Here is an 18,001-nt window from a genome sequence, read left to right on the forward strand (position 1 = left end):
CGTTCCATTTTAGAACGTTTCATTCGAGACAACATGGCTGCTGCGGCTGGCCATTATTACGGCGACGGAGGCAGAGCAACAAAAAGACAGAAAACAGAGAGCGACGGAATGGCCACGGTAATCTATTTTTATTGAGTTTATAGCATTTTGCATGCTTGTAGAGCTAGATGTTATTTTTCGAGTAAAAACTCGTTTTTCCTGTTTAAAGATGTGATGCTACCTTACTAGCCTATTAGCCAACGCTCTTTTTAGGCTGTTCAGTTATAAAAAAATGATATGATTGTGGAGGATATTGTAACCTATTATGCAACTACATTGGAAATTATATTGTAATTGTCTATAGGACGTCATACGTCCTATACCGGATCCGATACAGACTGAAATTTGCTCTTCGGACCCGTTACATTCTTTGTTCAGTCATTCAGATCAGCCTCAGAAGTCTGTAGGGATGCCCTCGACCAAAGATTTTCCTAGTCGACTAGTATTAGTTAATTTAAGCCATTAGTCGACTATGATTCGGCACGTTTATGATATTAATTTAATTACTTGAATATATTTTTGGGGGGGCATCAGAAAATGGTTTGAGTTCCAGGGCTGAGAAAGAATAAGTAACATTTCTAGCACTGTTCTACATTACAGAGAAATACTAAACCGTAATAATGAGCCTTTAAAATATACATTTTACAAACGCACGCACGAAGCGAGCCGCAGCGACACCGGCAAAAGCGGTAATGATCCTGAATGTGTCGGAAAAACCAGCAAGGAGACTGTCTGAACATTTTGTTAATTTATAGAGAGAAATGCACATTAGGGTTGTGCTGACAGACGATGATCTTGGGGATCGCCAATATCTGATGCCTTTGATGATGTCAAGACGATTTTTGGCATGTTTTCCTATTAATGTATTAATAATTAATATTTATTAGGCTATTATTATTATTATTTTGCATTGAAAATTAATTTATTTAAAAAACGAAAAACTTAAATCAAATACATTTCTAAATTCAAATTGCACTCCAAATGAAACGATAAAGCAATTAAAATAATGAAGATCAAAAAAATTATATACAAGTAACCACCTTTCCATTTACCACAAGTATCTGTCTAAACATGCAGGTCGGAAAATTACTTACACAAATGAAGACATAAAAACAATTATAAATGTAAACATAATAATTATAATGATGATAATAATCAGTGAAATATAAACCATGGTTCGAGGTGAACGTGTTTTTGTATTATTTTATGTTTTAATCACAGATGCAGAGTTGTGGTCACAATGAACTGCTCTGTGGAAATAAAGTGAACTGAACTCAGAACACCTCCTGAGCTGAGATGTCTGAGGTCATTTGCAGCACTCATAGAAGATACTGTTCTTGCAAAAAAAAAAAAAAAAAAAAATAGAAATTCAGAAAACAGAAACAATGAAAGTGTGAGAACCTTTTACATGTGCGTGTTCCACGAGACTGCACGCCTCCGTACAAACAGCGTGTCATACATGCGCATAGACGGCTTTTCTGTCATCTGTTCTTAATAATATAATAAAGTGTTTCTTCAAGCGCGTGTCTGTGTGTCTACGGGCAAATTATTTGTAATATTAATTTGATAAAAATAATAGCCTAATAATAATAATTGAATACATTAATGGGTAAAAACATGCCAAATATCTTCTTGCCTTCGTCAAAGGCATCTGCTATTGGCGATCACTCTGACCATTGTCGATCCTCGAGATCATCGTCTGTCAGCACAACCCTAATGTGCATTTCTCTCTATAAATTAACAAAATGTTCAGACAGTCTCCTTGCTGGTTTTTTCCGACACATTCATAATCATTACCGCTTTTGCCAGTGTGGCTGAGGCTTGCTTTGTGCGTGTGCTTGTAAAATGTATATTTTAAAGGCTCATTATGGTTTAGTATTTCTCTGTAATGTAGAACAGTGTTAGCAATGTTATTTAAAACATTCTTTCTCAGCCTTGGAACTCAAACCATTTTCTGATGCCCCCCAAAAAATATATATTTAAGTAATTAAATTAATATCATAAACATCCGACAAATAGTCGACTAATGGCTTAAACTAACGACTACTTGACGACTAAGAAAATCTTTGGATGGGGCAGCCCTTGCGTATGACACGAGTAATTGTTCCAACAATTGTTACAGACAGACTGTTTCACTTTTAATTGACCATATCACAATTCCACTGGGTCAGAATTTTACATACACTAAGTTAACTGTGCCTTTAAGCAGCTTGGAAAATTCCAGAAAATTATGTCAAGCCTTTAGACAAGTAGCTTCTGATAGGTGTACCGAATTGGAGGTGTACCTATGGATGTATTTTAAGTCCTACCTTCAAACTCAATGCCTCTTTGCTTGACATCATAGGAAAATCATAAGAAATCAGCCAAGACCTTAGAAAAAAAATTGTGGACCTCCACAAGTCTGGTTCATTCTTGGGAGCAATTTCAAAATGCCTGAAGGTACCACGTTCATCTGTACAAACAACAGAACGCAAGTATAAACACCATGGGACCATGCAACCATCATACTACTCAGGAAGGAGACGCATTCTGTCTCATAGATGAACATAGTTTGGTGCAAGAAGTGCAAATCAATCCCAGAACAACAGCAAAGGACCTTGTGAAGATGCTGACGGAAACAGGTAGACAAGTATCTATATCCACAGTAAAACGAGTCCTATATCGACTTGAAAGTCTGCTCAGCAAGGAAGAAGCCACTGCTCCAAAACCACCATAAAAAAGCCAGACAGTTTGCAAGTGCACATGGGGACAAAGATCTTACTGTTTGGAGAAATGTCCTCTGGTCTGATGAAACAAAAATTAACTGTTTAGACAATGACCATCGTTATGTTTGGAGGAAAAGTGTGAGGCTTGCAAGCCAAAGAACACCATCCCAACCATGAAGCATGGGGGTGGCGGCAGCAGCATGTTGTGGGGGTGCTTTGCTGCAGGAGGGACTGGTGCACTTCACAAAATAGATGGAATCATGAGCAAGGAAAATTATGTGGATATATTTGAAGCAACATCTCAAGACATCAGCCAGGAAGTTAAACCTTGTTCGCAATTGGGTCTTCCAAATGGACAATGACCCCAAGCATACCTCCAAAGTTGTGGCAAAATGGCTTAAGGACAACAAAGTCAAGGTATTGGAGTGGCCATCACAAAGCCCTGAGCTCAATCCGATTAGAAAATTTGAAGGCAGAACTGGAAAAGCTTGTGTGAGCAAGGAGGCCTACAAACCCGACTCAGTTACACCAGTTCTGTCTGGAGGAATGGGCCAAACTTCCAGCAACATATTGTGAGAAGCTTGTAGAAGGCTACCCAAAATGTTTGACCCAAGTTAAACAATTTAAAGGCAATGATACCATATACTAACAAAGTGTTTGTAAACTTCTGACCCACTGGGAATGTGATGAAAGAAATGTGTATATACACAGCTCTGGAAAAAATTGAGACACCACTGCAAAATTATCAGTTTTTCTGGATTTACTATTTATAGGTATGTGCTTGAGTAAAATGAACATTTTTGTTTTATTCTATAAAGTACTGACAACATTTCTCCCAAATTCCAAATAAAAATATTGTCATTTTAGAGCATTTATTTGCAGAAAATGGCAACTGGTCAAAATAACAAAAAAGATGCTGTGTTTTCAGACCTCGAATAATGCAAAGAAAACAAGTTCATATTCATTTTTAAACAACACAATACTAATGTTTTAACTTAGGAAGAGTTAAGAAATCAATATTTGGTGGAATAACCCTGATTTTCAATCACAGCTTTCATGCATCTTGGCATGCTCTCTACCAGTCTTTCACATTGCTGTTGGGTGACTTTATGCCACTCCTAGTGCAAAAAATTCAAGCAGCTCATTTGTTTAATTGCTTGTGGCCATCCGTCTTCCTCTTGATCATATTCCAGAGGTTTTCAATGGGGTTCAGGTCAGGAGATTGGGCTGGCCATGACAGGGTCTTGATCCAGTGGTCCTCCATCCACACCTTGAGTGACCTAGCTGTGTGGCATGGAGCATTGTCCTGCTGGAAAAAGCGATCCTCAGAGTTGGGAAACATTGTCAGAGCAGAAGCAAGCAAGTTTTTTTTTCCCAGTATAACCTTGTACGTGGCTTGATTTATGCGTCCTTCACAAAGACGAATCTACCCAATTCCAGCCTTGCTGAAGCACTGCCAGGTCATCACCGATCCTCCACTAAACTTCACACTGTGGCTTGAAGGCCTCTCCAGGTCTCTGTCTAACCATTAGACGACCAGGTGGAGGATCGGTGATAACCTGGGGGTGCTTCAGCAAGGCTGGAATCAGGCAGATTCGTCTTTGTGAAGGATGCAAGAATCAAGCCACATACAAGGTTATCCTGGAAGAAAACTTGCTTCCTTCTGCTCTTACAATGTTCCCCAACTCTGAGGATTGTTTTTTCCAGCAGGATAATGCTCCATGTCACACAGCCAAACAAAGTGTGGATGGAGAACCACCGGATCAAGACCCTGTCATGGCCAGCCCATTCTCCAGACCTGAACTAGGGCTGGGTGATATGGCTTCAGAATTTATATCTCGATATTTTTCAGCAAATTGACGATATTCTATATATATCTCGATAATTATATTTTTGCTCTGAAATAGCATGTGTTTTGTTTTTTTGTTTTTTGTTGTTGTTTTTAATCAGAGGAACCATCATTTCATCTAAACAGCCAATGTAGTCATATAGAATTAATATTTCAAAGGCATTTAATAAAAAAATCTATTAAAAAATGCTGAAGGTATGTTAACCACAGTTTTTCAATAAATTCACACAAGGGAGAGTAAAATGTAAGCATTTTCATTGATTTGCACATTTATACTTATATTTAACACAATCATATATGGAAGCTTAATAAAAATCTTACTTCATATATTTTTACTAAAACATTTTTCTTTGTTAGTGAATTTAGAAATGTATTTGATTTAAGTTTTTCATTTTTTAAATAAATTAATTTAATTTTCAATGCAAAATCACTAAAGCTAAATCACTAAAATATTCACCGATACCTCAGCCCGGGGGTTTCCGATGTAATTGGATATTGATATATATATATATATATATATATATATATATATCGTGAACGAGGGAACAAAAATAATGTATTCACACACATGATGTATTTTCCCAACCAGTAGAGAATGCGCAGATGAAGCAGGTTCTTTGCCAGAGAAATGTTGACAACTGTTGTAAAACCATCTTTCAAAAAGTTGAACACACATTTTAATTGCACTTATTTTTTTTCCAGTTTCATTAGAATTTTTAGTTTAAATAAATAAATAAATAGTTCAAAGTTTGAAATCAAGGTGTCTTGCTTTATCGTGTAGGCGTAACCCTAACCCTGCTTAAGGAAATTACCCCATAGTACCACTATTGTCCAACCAGTGCTAATACCGGTGTTCGTCGTTTTTCTGTGACCAACCGACCAATCAAAATTTAGTCGACCAAGACTCTTCTCATAGACTAATGTTTGTTCGACTATTAGGGGGCAGCCCTATCATACACAAAGTAGATGTCCTAAACGACTTACCAAAACTATAGTTTTGGTAAGTCGTGGTAACACACACACACTGCCTGTCCAAAGAAAAAGTCGCCGTTTGGATTTAAATAAGCAGATACTTAAGAGCCTATGATTGGATCATTATTGCAGTGACTCATATGTTTCAGCTGGCAACAATTATTTTACCCTAACTGATGCATTGTGTAGCTTCTCATTTCTTATACAACCATGTCGGAAGACGTATCCCGTGGTCGTAGAAAAGATATTACTGTATTTCAGAAGGGGCAAATTATTAGCCTGCATCAAGCAAAGAAAACAACCAAGGAGATTGCTGAAATCACTGGAATTAGGTTAAGAAATGTCCAGTGCATTATTCAAACCTGGAAGGATATTGGTGAACCATCAGATTCGCGGAAGAAATGTGGTCTGAAATAAATCTTGAATGATCGTGATTGGAATCACTAAAACGCTTAGTCACATTGTAAAAAATCAACAATAGAACTCACGGCTATGTTTAATAGTGAAGGTAAGAGCATTTCCACATGCACAATGCGAAGAGAACCTACAGGATTTTAACTAAACTGTGTGGCCACAAAGCCACTTTTTAGTGAGGCTTATCGGAAAAAAATGACTTCAGTTTGCTAGGGAGCATAAAGATTGAACTGTGGAGCAATGGAAAAAGGTCATGTGGTCTGATGAGTCCAGATTTACCCTATTCCAAAGCGATGTACGCTTCAGGGTAAGAAAGGAAGTGCATGAAGCGATGCATTCGTCATGCATAGTGCCCACTTTATAAGCCTCTGGAGGCAGTGTTATGATCTGGGGTTGCTTCAGTTGGTCAGGTCTAGGCTCAGCAACATTATGCAGCAATAAAATGAAGTCAGCTGACTACCTGAATGTACTAAATGACCAGGTTATCCTATCAATGGATTTTTTTATTCCATGACATCACAGGCATGTTTCAGGACGACAAGGCCAAGTTTCATCAGGCTCAAATTGTGAAAGAGTGATTCAGGGAGCATGAGGAATCATTTTCACATATGAATTGGCCAACACAGAGTCCTGACTTAAACTCCATTGAAAGTTTTTGGGATGTGCTGGAGAAGACTTTATGGAGTGGTTCAACCCCCCATCAATAAAAGATCTTGGCCAAAAATTAATGCATCTCTGGACGGAAATAAACGTTGTGACATTGAATAAGGTTGTCGAAACAATGCCACGATTAATGCATGCCGTAATCAAAGCTAAAGGCGGTACAATGAAATATTAGAGTATGTAACTTTTTTCCTAGCCAGGCTGTGTGTGTGTGTGTGTGTGTGTGTGTGTGTGTGTGAATTAGGGCTGGGTGATATGTAAAAATTATTTTATCGATAATCGCCTTAAACATTGTGATATCCAATTACATCGTCAACCCCCCTGCCGTGGGTCGATAAATTTTTTTTTTTTGCTTTATTGATTTTGCTTTAAAAATGTAATTCGTTTATTGAAACACAAAGCATAAAGAAAAGACATTTCTTATTTCAAATTGCACTTTAAACTAAATGAATAAAGCAATAAAATAACGAAGAGATCAAAAAAAATATATTTTTTTTAACCACCTTATTTAAACATTTACCATCTCCAACGGCACCATTTGACATTACGCAACCATCAGTCAGCAACACCAGGTGGAAAATTACTAATAGCCTACGGATTAAGAACTAAAAACAAGGAGAGGTGGTGGCGTAGTGGGCTAAAGCACATAACTGGTAATCAGAAGGTTGCTGGTTCAATCCCCACAGCCACCACCATTGTGTCCTTGAGCAAGGCACTTAATTCCAGGTTGCTCCAGGAGGATTGTGCCTGTAATAAGTGCACTGTAAGTCGCTTTGGATAAAAGCGTCTGCCAAATGCATAAATGTAAATGTAAAAACAATCATAAATGTAAAGATATAATAATCATAATAATAAAGCCTAATAAATTCCCTTGTGTTCCCAAAATAATGCTGCCACATGTGTGTTCTTATCGAATTTGTGTTTGTATTGTGTCTTGGTAATACAGTTAATGCTGCCAAAATAAAATAAAACAGAGCTCAATTTTAGGTTCAAGGTGAATGTGTCTTGTATTACTTTATGATTTAATCACTTTCGCCTTAGTCTCTTTAATACAAAGATATATATTACTGAACCTGCAGAGCTGCATTCACAATGCATGACAACCACGTGGAAATAAAGCGGACTAAAATCAAAGCACCTCCCGAGATGATCAGAAATAATTTGCAGCATTCTCAGAGACGACATTATTTGACGATATTATTATCTGTTGCGGGTAGGTGAGCAAAATTACCCGCGCATGAAATACATGGATTTGGATGAGGAGCTTGTGGACTGGATTCAGTCTCGTTGCATTTTACGGTTGGCGGGTGTTATTTGCACACCCTGGCCACTGTTTAATATATTTGGTGTCTACCCAGATCCATGGTTTTGCCATTTCCCAATATTGTCGATCATTGTCTGTTCGCAGTTCCGCAGTCGGGAACTTTGTAAGACATCGAGTAAATAAAATACTAAGAAGTTGTTGATTTGGGACCAAATCTGCTATTGTAGTTGTTGTATTTTCTTTGGCTTTATCATTCATGAGGAATCTTGTTTATACCATGGGTTGACCTAACCTCTCACCCTGCCCTTTTTATATGCAGGAGGGTTACGATGACCCGCACAAGACCATGCCCTCGCTTGTAGTGCATGTAAGGGGGCTAATTGACGGCATTACCGAGGCTGACCTGGTGGAGGCACTACAGGAGTTTGGCACCATAAGGTAATGTCCACCCTGTGAATTAAATTAATTTTAGGGGAAGCTGGGGGGAAAAGTGTATTCATTTCAATGTAATAAAAGGATTGGCACCTGTAATAAATAAAAATCCAACCCATCAAATGCAATTTCTAGTGCGAGGAAAATTAAAGGGTAATCATATGTCAACACTGTCTACACGCTACCCTTAAGGAACCAAATACACAATTATTCCATGAATTACATCATAATTCAGTTTATTACAATTTCTTATGTTTGTGTGAAGAAATTTGTGAGGAAGTTTAGTCTGTTGCCCCTTTTCCATTCTTAATTTGCTAGTGTGACAGACTTTGCACAGAATAGGGTGAGATTTCAGCAAAAACAGGCGGTAGATTTGAAATCCCCTAGTGGCTAGTGAGACATTAGACTAACAGGAATGATGATTATAGTACTACTCTGGGCTCTACAGTGCGAGCATTACTGCGTGCAAATGGGAAAAATTATTTGGGCGTACTGGTGCGAGTGACAGTTGATCTAACACCCGAACTTATACTGTAGTCCACCATCAGAATAAAAACTCCCTAATGCATCTAACCTCATATGCAAAGTATTTTTAACCCTCCTGTTGCCTTCAAAATCTGCATACACCTTTTGCATTCATGGTCAGTTTTGACCCGGTTGAGATTTAAGCTTATAAAATATTCATAATCAAATTGTTTTCATCAAAAGCCATATTGTAACTCCTTGTTAACTTACTGTTAATACATGTAAAAGATCAATATTTATGGCATGTTAACAGAAAAATATAAATGTTATGTTTTTTTTTTTTTTTTTTTTTTTAATTTAGAAATTCTTTAACATTTCAAAATATACATTAACTTCAGCTAAACCAGTGTGATACATGTGAAGCTATATTTTTTGTCAAGGTTTATATGAAATTTCATTTTAATGAAACATTGCATTAAATTTATATAAATATTTAAAATGAGAATTTATAGTAATTCTACTATTAACGTCCATATTCATTAATTACTCATTACTGCTGTAAAACAACTCAGTAGTCAAAATCTAAGCAAACCAAATAAATTTTTTTTTTTGCCAACCAAACATCAAAACAACTATACAACACAGCTACACAACATCTGTATTTGTATACAATTTTTTTAAACAAAATTTATTCGGTTTAGTGCATGAACTGCTGAATGTTAAAGGAATAGTTCACCCAAAAATGGAAATTTCCTCAATCACTTACCCTGATGCCATCCCAGTTGTGTCTTTTTCAGCAGATCACAAATTAAGAGTTTTAGAAGAAGATAGAGCTCTGTCAGTTCCTTATAATAGAAGTACATGGGTGCCAACACTTTGACGGTCCAAAAGTCACATTTAGGCAGCAATAAAGAAATCCATGTGACTCCAGTCGATCAATGAATCTTCTGAAGCGAATCGATAGGTTTATGTAAGATACAAGTCGATATTTAAAACGTTTTTAACTTTAAATCGGCGCTTCCATCCAGGATTCTGATGCTTTTTGAAATGGCCGAACTCTCGTAATGTGTCAGCTTCTGGCAGGAAGCGCTTTTTAAAAGTTAATAACATTTTAATTATCGATTTCTTTTTTACACAGATGTATCGATTTGCTTCAGAAGACATTCATTGATTGACTGGATTCATGTCGATTACTTTTATGCAGCCTAAATATGACTTTTGGACCATCAAATTGCTGGCAACCATGTACTTCATTATAAGGACCTGACAGAGCTCTATCTTCTACAAATCTTAATTTGTGTTCTGCTGAAGAAAGATAGTCATACACATCTGGGATGGGATCAGGGTAAGTAAATAATGAGAATTTTCATTTTTGGGTGAACTGATCCTTTAATGTGTGATTATGCTGCAAGCTGGTTCATTATCAGATCAGTCAGTAGAGAGCGGCAGAGTAAAATGTGGACTTTTCTTCCTTCAACCCTTATTCAGACTATGTATGCTTGTACTTTTGCTCTTGCCACACCTCCCTTTTGGCAGTTTTTCATTTGATATAGTTTATTTGTTATGTTTGTTACATCTGTTTTGTCAGTTCTATGTGAGTGTGTGTATGTGGGTGCATGATTGTAAACAAGATGCAGTCCCATTTTTAGACAAAAGTGTGTGTGAGAGTATGGGAAAGAGGCTGAATGTAAGTATTTTTAAGAAAAATCAAATTCATAAATGTGTGAAAATATCATGTGTAATGCCACAATTGAAGTCAAAATTGACACGATAACACAAAAGAGGTAACAATCTTATAAAAATGGTTATATCTCTTAATTTCTTCAAAAAATCTGAAAACAATTATTGATGTTCATTCTAGTAGTCTTGACAAAGTCACAAAGTTTGGTTCCCATACAAAAAACTATATTTAAAAATTAGGATTTACCTTTACCGGGTCAAAAATGACCCAAGCGCAATAGAAGGGTTAAAAGTGGTGTCATTTTTGCATTAAAGGATTAGTTCACACAAAAATTCAAATTTTTTTTATCATTTACTCACCCTCATGCCATCCTAGATGTTTTTTTTTACTTCTGCTGAACACAAAGAGTTTTAGAAGAATATCTTATACAATACAAGTGAAAAATTAGTTACAATTTGGTCTGTTCTCACCCAAAACCAACTGCATCGCTTCAGAAGACATGGATTAAACCACTGGAGTTTTATGGATTATTTTTATGCTGACTTTGTGCTTTTAGGACCTTGAAAGGTCTGGTCACCATTCACTTGGATTGAATGAACCAACTGAGCTGAGATTTTCTTCTAAAAATCTTTGTGTTCAGCAGAAGAGAAAGTCATACACATCTGGGATGGCATGAGGGGGAGTAAATGATGAGAGAATTTTCATTTCTGGGTGGACTATTTCTGTAAGAGTTTTGTTTTCTAACTCTCGTATGGTTGCGAGAGCTCTCCTCTTTCACGCACATAGAGAGAGTGAAGACGCATAGGCAGATATACCACGTAAAGATGGTTTAAGCAGAGTTTCTTGCTTTGAGTTTTTCTTTCTTTTTTTTTCTTTTTTTTAAGTCAAAATGATGGACAGTGTTTTTAATTATGACTGATTGATGAATGTCGTACAAACATGGTGCTCATGCGTAAGATTCTGAGAAAAACTGTGAGATGTTGCACAATGGTCAAAGACCTCCTGTCTAGCACAGGTTTTCATAGAAAATCAATTCAAAAACGGCATATATGGATTAGCGATGTGCACAAGTAATCTACTAATCGAGTAGTTATCTTATTTTGAAACCATCCTTGGTAATGTTTGTGAATGAAACAAAATATAAATTTCACATACGTGTCATTCTTGACATGTTTAACCGACATTTAAATTCGTGAGTAATTAATTGCAAAAAAATGTTGTGGGTTAGAGTGCTCGACTACAAAATTACCTGAAAATACCCATCCCTTATGCGGACACAGAAAGGCATCTTCAATAAAATTGTGAAGTAGTTTGTGCGTGTCATAGAAAATATATTGTAACTTTCATAAATGACATGAACATTAAGCATTATTGCATTATATAATGCTTAACAGAGGTAAATACAACTGATAATACTTTCAAATAGTTATGAATATCATGAAAGTTTGATTGAAATCTTTCATGACATGAAAGTATGGAACTATTAATCTGTTAAGAATTACAGATATAATGTTTGTTACTGGCAAATGGAAGTATGAAGTATCATCAATATATTTTTAGTTTATTAGATGCTCATAAAGGTCTGATGTTGTTTGGTTGTTAGGATTAACGCTAAAAATAACAATGTTTGAAATGTTTATCAGGTGAGGCGTTCTTTGTCATGCATCAAGCATCTTTTGTTTCTGAATTCTTTAATAATTCTTTAAAAGTTACATGTAACAGTCTTTAAAAACTGACCTCTGACTATGCTCCTTAAATTTTTCACTTAGGGGCACAAACGCACCTAAACAAAAATGTTAGCATAGAGCCCAGAGTACACTTGCAGTGGAAGCCAAACGTTTTGTTGGAGAATAGCCTTTTGGCTTTTTATTGAATTTGTAATGCAGCTCTGCAGAAATGGTGCAAATGCAAATCTATACAGCAAGAGGCATTGACATGATGTCCAAATTGTCTTTCAGTTATGTTGTGTTGATGCCGAAGAAGCGCCAGGCACTGGTGGAGTATGAGGACATGAGTGGCTCCAGTAACGCAGTGACATATGCTAACAGTAATCAAATCTACATCGCTGGCCGGCCATCATACATCAATTACTCTACCAGTCAGAAAATCTCTCGGCCTAGCGACTCTGATGACACACGGAGCGTCAACAATGTACTGCTCCTCACCATCATGAACCCTATCTACCCCATTACCACGGTAAGTTGTACCAATATTGTTCACCATGGCGACATATTATGATGGGATGCTGAGCAGATTCAGCCATCATCTGTCTGACTCTATCTGCCCATTTAATTAACCTCAAGAGAGGTTGTCATGGTATTGCGTGATTTCTTAATTCCTTGCTATTTGACATTTTTAATGCATGGACCTTAAACTAGACAAACATACAGTGCTGTTGTTGATACATTGTCATTTCTTGTCTGTAGGATGTTCTCTACACCATTTGTAATAACTGCGGCCCTGTGCAAAGGATCGTGATCTTTAGGAAAAATGGAGTTCAGGCGATGGTTGAATATCCCTAAGCAAAATGACTTCAATCTTCTGTTAATGTGGTTTTATTATTTCTTCACCATAAATTGGGCTTATTTTAACAGATTAAACCCAGTCAAAGTGTAGTTTAAGGTGAATATTCTAATAATTCCTTGGTTATTCAGCCCTCCTAGAGTATAAGATATAGCCCTGTTGAATCTAAGAAATGTTGATCTCCTTGACTAAAGTCACGTTTGACTCAGTCCAGAGTGCACAAAGAGCAAAAGCCTCCCTCAACGGAGCTGATATCTACTCAGGCTGCTGCACCCTTAAAATCGAGTATGCCAAGGTTAGTTCCCCACATCATTACATACACTGATCAGCCACAACATTAAAACCACTGACACGTGAAGTGAATAACATTGATTATATCATTACAATGGCACCTGTCAAGGGGTGGGATATATTAGGCAGCAAGTGAACAGTCAGTTCTTGAATTTCATGTGTTGGAAGCAGGAAAAATGGGCAAGTGTAAGGATCTGAGCGACTTTGACAAGTGCCAAATTGTGATGGCTAGACGACTGGTTCAGAGCATCTCCAAAACGGCAGGTCTTGTGGGTTGTTCCCGGTGCGCAGTGGTTAGTACCTACCAAAAGTGGTCCATGGAAGGACAACCAGTGTGTCATGGGGCTGCATAGCCGCTGACCAGTCAGAGTTCCCATGCTGACCCTTGTCCACCGCCGGAAGTGCCTACAATGAGCATGTGAGCGTCAGAACTGGACTATGGAGCAATGGTAGAAGGTGGCCTGGTCTGATGATTCAAGTTTTCTTTTAGATCATGTGGACGGCCGGGTGCATGTGTGTCATTTACCTGGGGAAGAGATGGCAGCAGGAGGCACTATGTGAAGAAGGCAGGCCGTGTGATGCTCTGGGCAATGTTCTGCTGGGAAACCTTTGGTCCTGGCATTCATTTGGATGTTACTTTGACACATACCTCTTATCTAAAGGTTGTTGCAGTCCACGTACACCCCTTCATGGCAACGGTATTCTCTAATGGCAGTGGCCTCTTCAGCAGGATAATGTGCCCTGCCATACTGCAAAAATTGTTCATGAATGGTTTGAGGAACATGACAAAGAGTTCAAGGTGTTGACTTGGCCTCCAAATTCCCCAGATCTCAGTCCGATTGAGTATCTATGGAATGTGCTGGACCAACGAGTCTGATCCATCGAGGCACCACCTTGCAACTTACAGGACTTGAAGGATCTGCTGCTAACGTCTTGGTGCCAGATACCACAGCACACCTTCAGAGGTCTTGTGGAGTCCATGCCTCGACGGGTCAGAGCTGTTTTGGCAGCATGAGGGGGACCTACACGATAACAGGCAGGTGGTTTTAATGTTGTGGCTGATCGGTGTATATCACACTGCTTTTACTGTACAGTGCCTTCTGTAGGCCTGGAGTCAATATGGCAAACTTAGTCATTCTGTTGAAGATGTACAGTTCACCCAAAAATGACAATTCTCTGATAATTTACTCACCCTTCATGCCATCCCAGATGTGTATGATTTTGTTTCTTCTGCAGAACACAAATTAGGATTTTTAGAAGAATATTTCAGCTCTGTTGGTCCTTACAATGCAAGTGAATGGGTGCCAAAATTTTGACACTCCAAAAAGCACATAAAGGCAGCAAAATAGTAATTTATAAGACTCCAGTAGTTAAATCCATGTCTTCAGAAGTTATATGATAAGTGTGTGTGAGAAATAATTAAGGCCATTTTTGCTAGAAATTCTTCTCCCTGGCCAGTAGGGGGCATATGCTTGAAGAATGTGAATCACCAAAAACACAAGAAGAAGAATTTGAAAGTTAAAGTAGAGATTGACTGAGCAGGGAGGAGAATTTTCTGATGATTTTTGGAGCTTCAAAATTTTGGCACCCATTCACTTTCATTGAATGGAACAAAAGATCTGAGAAATTCTTCTAAAAGTCTTCATTTGTGGTCAGCAGAAAGTAAGTCATACACATCTGGGATGGCATAAGGGTGAGTAAATGATGAGAGAATTTTCATTTTTGGGTGAACTATTCCTTTAAAGTCACAATGATTGGCTACCACATAAAATTTGAATTGTGAATCATCTTTGGAGTTTGCTAATTAGAAATGGAGCTGACTCAATTCACGCTTTGAACATTAAGTCTCTGTAAAAGTGATAGTTCACCCAAAAATCTTCATTTACTCACCCCATATCATTCCAAACCCATATGGCATACATTCTTGCTTGGATCACAAAAGGAGATAATTTAGCAGAATGTCCAAGCTGCTCTGTCCCTGGTCATTATCCATTTTCACATTAATTCTTTACCATACAATGAAAGTGAATGATAACCAGTGACAGAGCAGCTTAATTATCTCTTTAATACTTCAAGTAGGGAACATTACTAGGTAATACTTGCTAGAACTAGCTAGTACAGTGAATGCTAGCATGCTGAATGTATGATAATTGCTGGGAAAGATAAATTGCAATGCTTTTTGCCTTGATCCAGCACCTGTGTTGTATGTGCGTGCATTCCCCCTCCCCCTTTTAAAGAGAAATCCCCTGCAATGTTTCAGTTAATTTAAGTTCCTGTACATTGTAAGACACAAGTTTATTCAACTAAAAACAATAAAACAATTCAGGTTACTTAAAAGGTGTCAGTTTTGTGAACTCAAAAGAAAAAGTTCTAAATACTCAAAGGTTCATTTATTTAAACTAATTTGTGTGATTTAATTATATATAAGGGGTTTCAGTGTTTTGTGTTCCAAGCAAGAAAGTATGTCAAACGGATAGGAACGACATGAGGTTGAGTAAATGATTTCATTTTTGGGTAAACTGTTACAGTGGCATATTAGTGACTTTTGGGAGTACATGTAAACCTCATACAAACTGATTCCTAATGAAATCTTACTCTTTATAGCCAACCCGTCTCAACGTCTTCAAAAACGATCAGGATACTTGGGACTACACCAACCCCAATCTGAGTGGCCAAGGTACTGTACTTCTCATGCACTCTGTCTGTGCTGCTCTTTATGATTTATGGGGATGGGGGGTGTGGACAGGCCTCCTTTAGTGACGCCCTTGGGAACTTTGAAGTAACCACAGTACCAGGTCATTTCCCTCGGACGTCACTTCAGTGATGCTGCTTTATTCTTGCTTTCTTCTCTTTGGATTATAATACACGTTTCATTAAGCTATAGTTGCATATAGACATGTTCTAACATCACTCTTGCACATACAAAAGAACATGCGCCTTTAAAAAAAAAACTCACAAATTTGTTTATTTAAAGCAAAGACATGCACCTGAGCAGGCATGATGATCAAACTGAGGTGCACATGTGTGACAAACGTACACTGGTCTGTTGCGCATGTCACCTGTCTCGTGTTAAAGCACAAGTATTTCTCTCAAACACACAGAACCTGACAAGCAGGCACTCCTTTCACTTGTACTCTCACTAAGCATGACACGGCATCCAGCATACTACATGATGGAGATTTTATTTTTGTTGTGCAGTAGACTTTATTCAGAGTAGCACCATATTAAATTTTTTACAGGAATGAAAACAGGTCTGTGAGGGATAGACTTAGTCTCTATAATGGCATGCATTGTGTAAAGGTCCTAGATCACATCTAATTCTCACAACTTGTGATTTCTGGAGTTTCTATTTATTTTTGGCAACTGAAATTTGTGATTAATGATTTCTTTGCTGAAAATGAGAATGTTTCCTTCAGTGTTTTGCCAGCTGAATGATCAACACCAATTTAAACAAAAGTACAACCCATTAAAGACACTAAGTCTATTCCTCTCAGACTTGTTTTTATTCCTGTCAAAAATCTAATATGGTGCTATTTTGAATAAGGTCTATAGGGCAAGTACATATAAAGCTCAGCCTTGGACTCTGGTCTTCTCTAGTGGAGAAACTGGATCTCTCAGGAAGCAACTTGGGACACTTTTTACCCAGATTGTTGCATTTCAGTCTGTGTACTGTTTGATAGTAGATTTCACATACAAAATGTTCGCCAGCGTTGGTCCAATGGTTCGTGTAATTGTCCATAAGAAAAAAAATTTTCTCTGGGTCAAATTGCTGATTTAATTTTTTTAATTTTTTCATACAAACATACTAGGGCTTAGAAGGCAGGCACTCTTAGATCAGTATTTCTACTCTGAGATGTGATTCATTTAAGCTCATGCGCTTAAACTAGCTGCTAAACACATTGTACATTGTCAGTATTCTCAGTCCTGTGCAAGACACATTTCAGTTACTGTCCAATCACAGCACTTCAACATGCCACATGGAACAATGAAACGGAACAATAATGAACTCGCAACAACTTAAATGCTTCAAAGATGACAATTTCATTCGTCATACGGATAGAAACATCTCGACACTCAAGATATCCTTCCACTCGGCTAACATCTCCATAGGTGGCTGCCATCTCTTGGAATTAATGTCACATTTTGGGGGGTTGAGATAATCACGTTGGATAATACATTACAGGCAGTCATTGAAGATCTACCTTCCCACAACAAACACAACATGAAGCGGTACAGATACACAGAATGAGAGAAGAATTATACAGATATTTTCATCACATTCCCTGCCTAATGTCGTCATATTTCTTGGGTGTTTGGGATACTTTTGCTCTTGCTTCTCTCCTCTTTCCTGAGAACAGCATGAGAACATGCCCAGCTGACATAACAATGACAACACACCAAACCAAGATTGCAACAACACAAGTGCCATGATCAGAGGTGCCAAGCTGACATTGCCCTGACAACACACCATGTCAAGATTTTTGCAACACACCAAACATATCGCTTAATATTTAAGCAGAGATCATCATGAAAACATGGCATTGCCCTCACAACACAAGTCAAGATTGCTCCGACACAAAGTGGCCGCGTGGGTTCTCATAGCGCGCAATGGGTAGAGAACATCATGACTTTATACCTGACAGAGATTAAAAAGACAACACAAGTTGACATCGTCACTACTCACCCGGTCAAGATTGCCATGA

At 37.7% G+C, this 18,001-nt stretch overlaps 1 protein-coding gene across 3 annotated transcripts in view; it reads left to right on the forward strand.

The window, feature by feature from the left end:
- The window catches only part of LOC127422575 (heterogeneous nuclear ribonucleoprotein L-like), a 26,641-nt gene continuing 8,640 nt past the window's right edge, over window positions 1-18,001 (forward strand). For 2 of the 3 annotated variants that reach the window (XM_051666216.1, XM_051666226.1), the window contains exons 1-6: window positions 1-117; window positions 8,226-8,344; window positions 12,443-12,680; window positions 12,911-12,996; window positions 13,206-13,302; window positions 15,903-15,975. In XM_051666216.1, the coding sequence (XP_051522176.1) occupies window positions 34-117; window positions 8,226-8,344; window positions 12,443-12,680; window positions 12,911-12,996; window positions 13,206-13,302; window positions 15,903-15,975 (697 nt within the window). In that variant the 5' untranslated portion in view covers window positions 1-33. Of the gene's footprint in view, window positions 118-8,225; window positions 8,345-9,941; window positions 10,149-12,442; window positions 12,681-12,910; window positions 12,997-13,205; window positions 13,303-15,902; window positions 15,976-18,001 lie in introns of those variants that run through there. The other variant, XM_051666235.1, reaches the window with a different exon arrangement.

Source organism: Myxocyprinus asiaticus, chromosome 3 (genome assembly GCF_019703515.2).
Source record: "Myxocyprinus asiaticus isolate MX2 ecotype Aquarium Trade chromosome 3, UBuf_Myxa_2, whole genome shotgun sequence".
Classification (NCBI taxonomy): Eukaryota; Metazoa; Chordata; class Actinopteri; order Cypriniformes; family Catostomidae; genus Myxocyprinus; species Myxocyprinus asiaticus.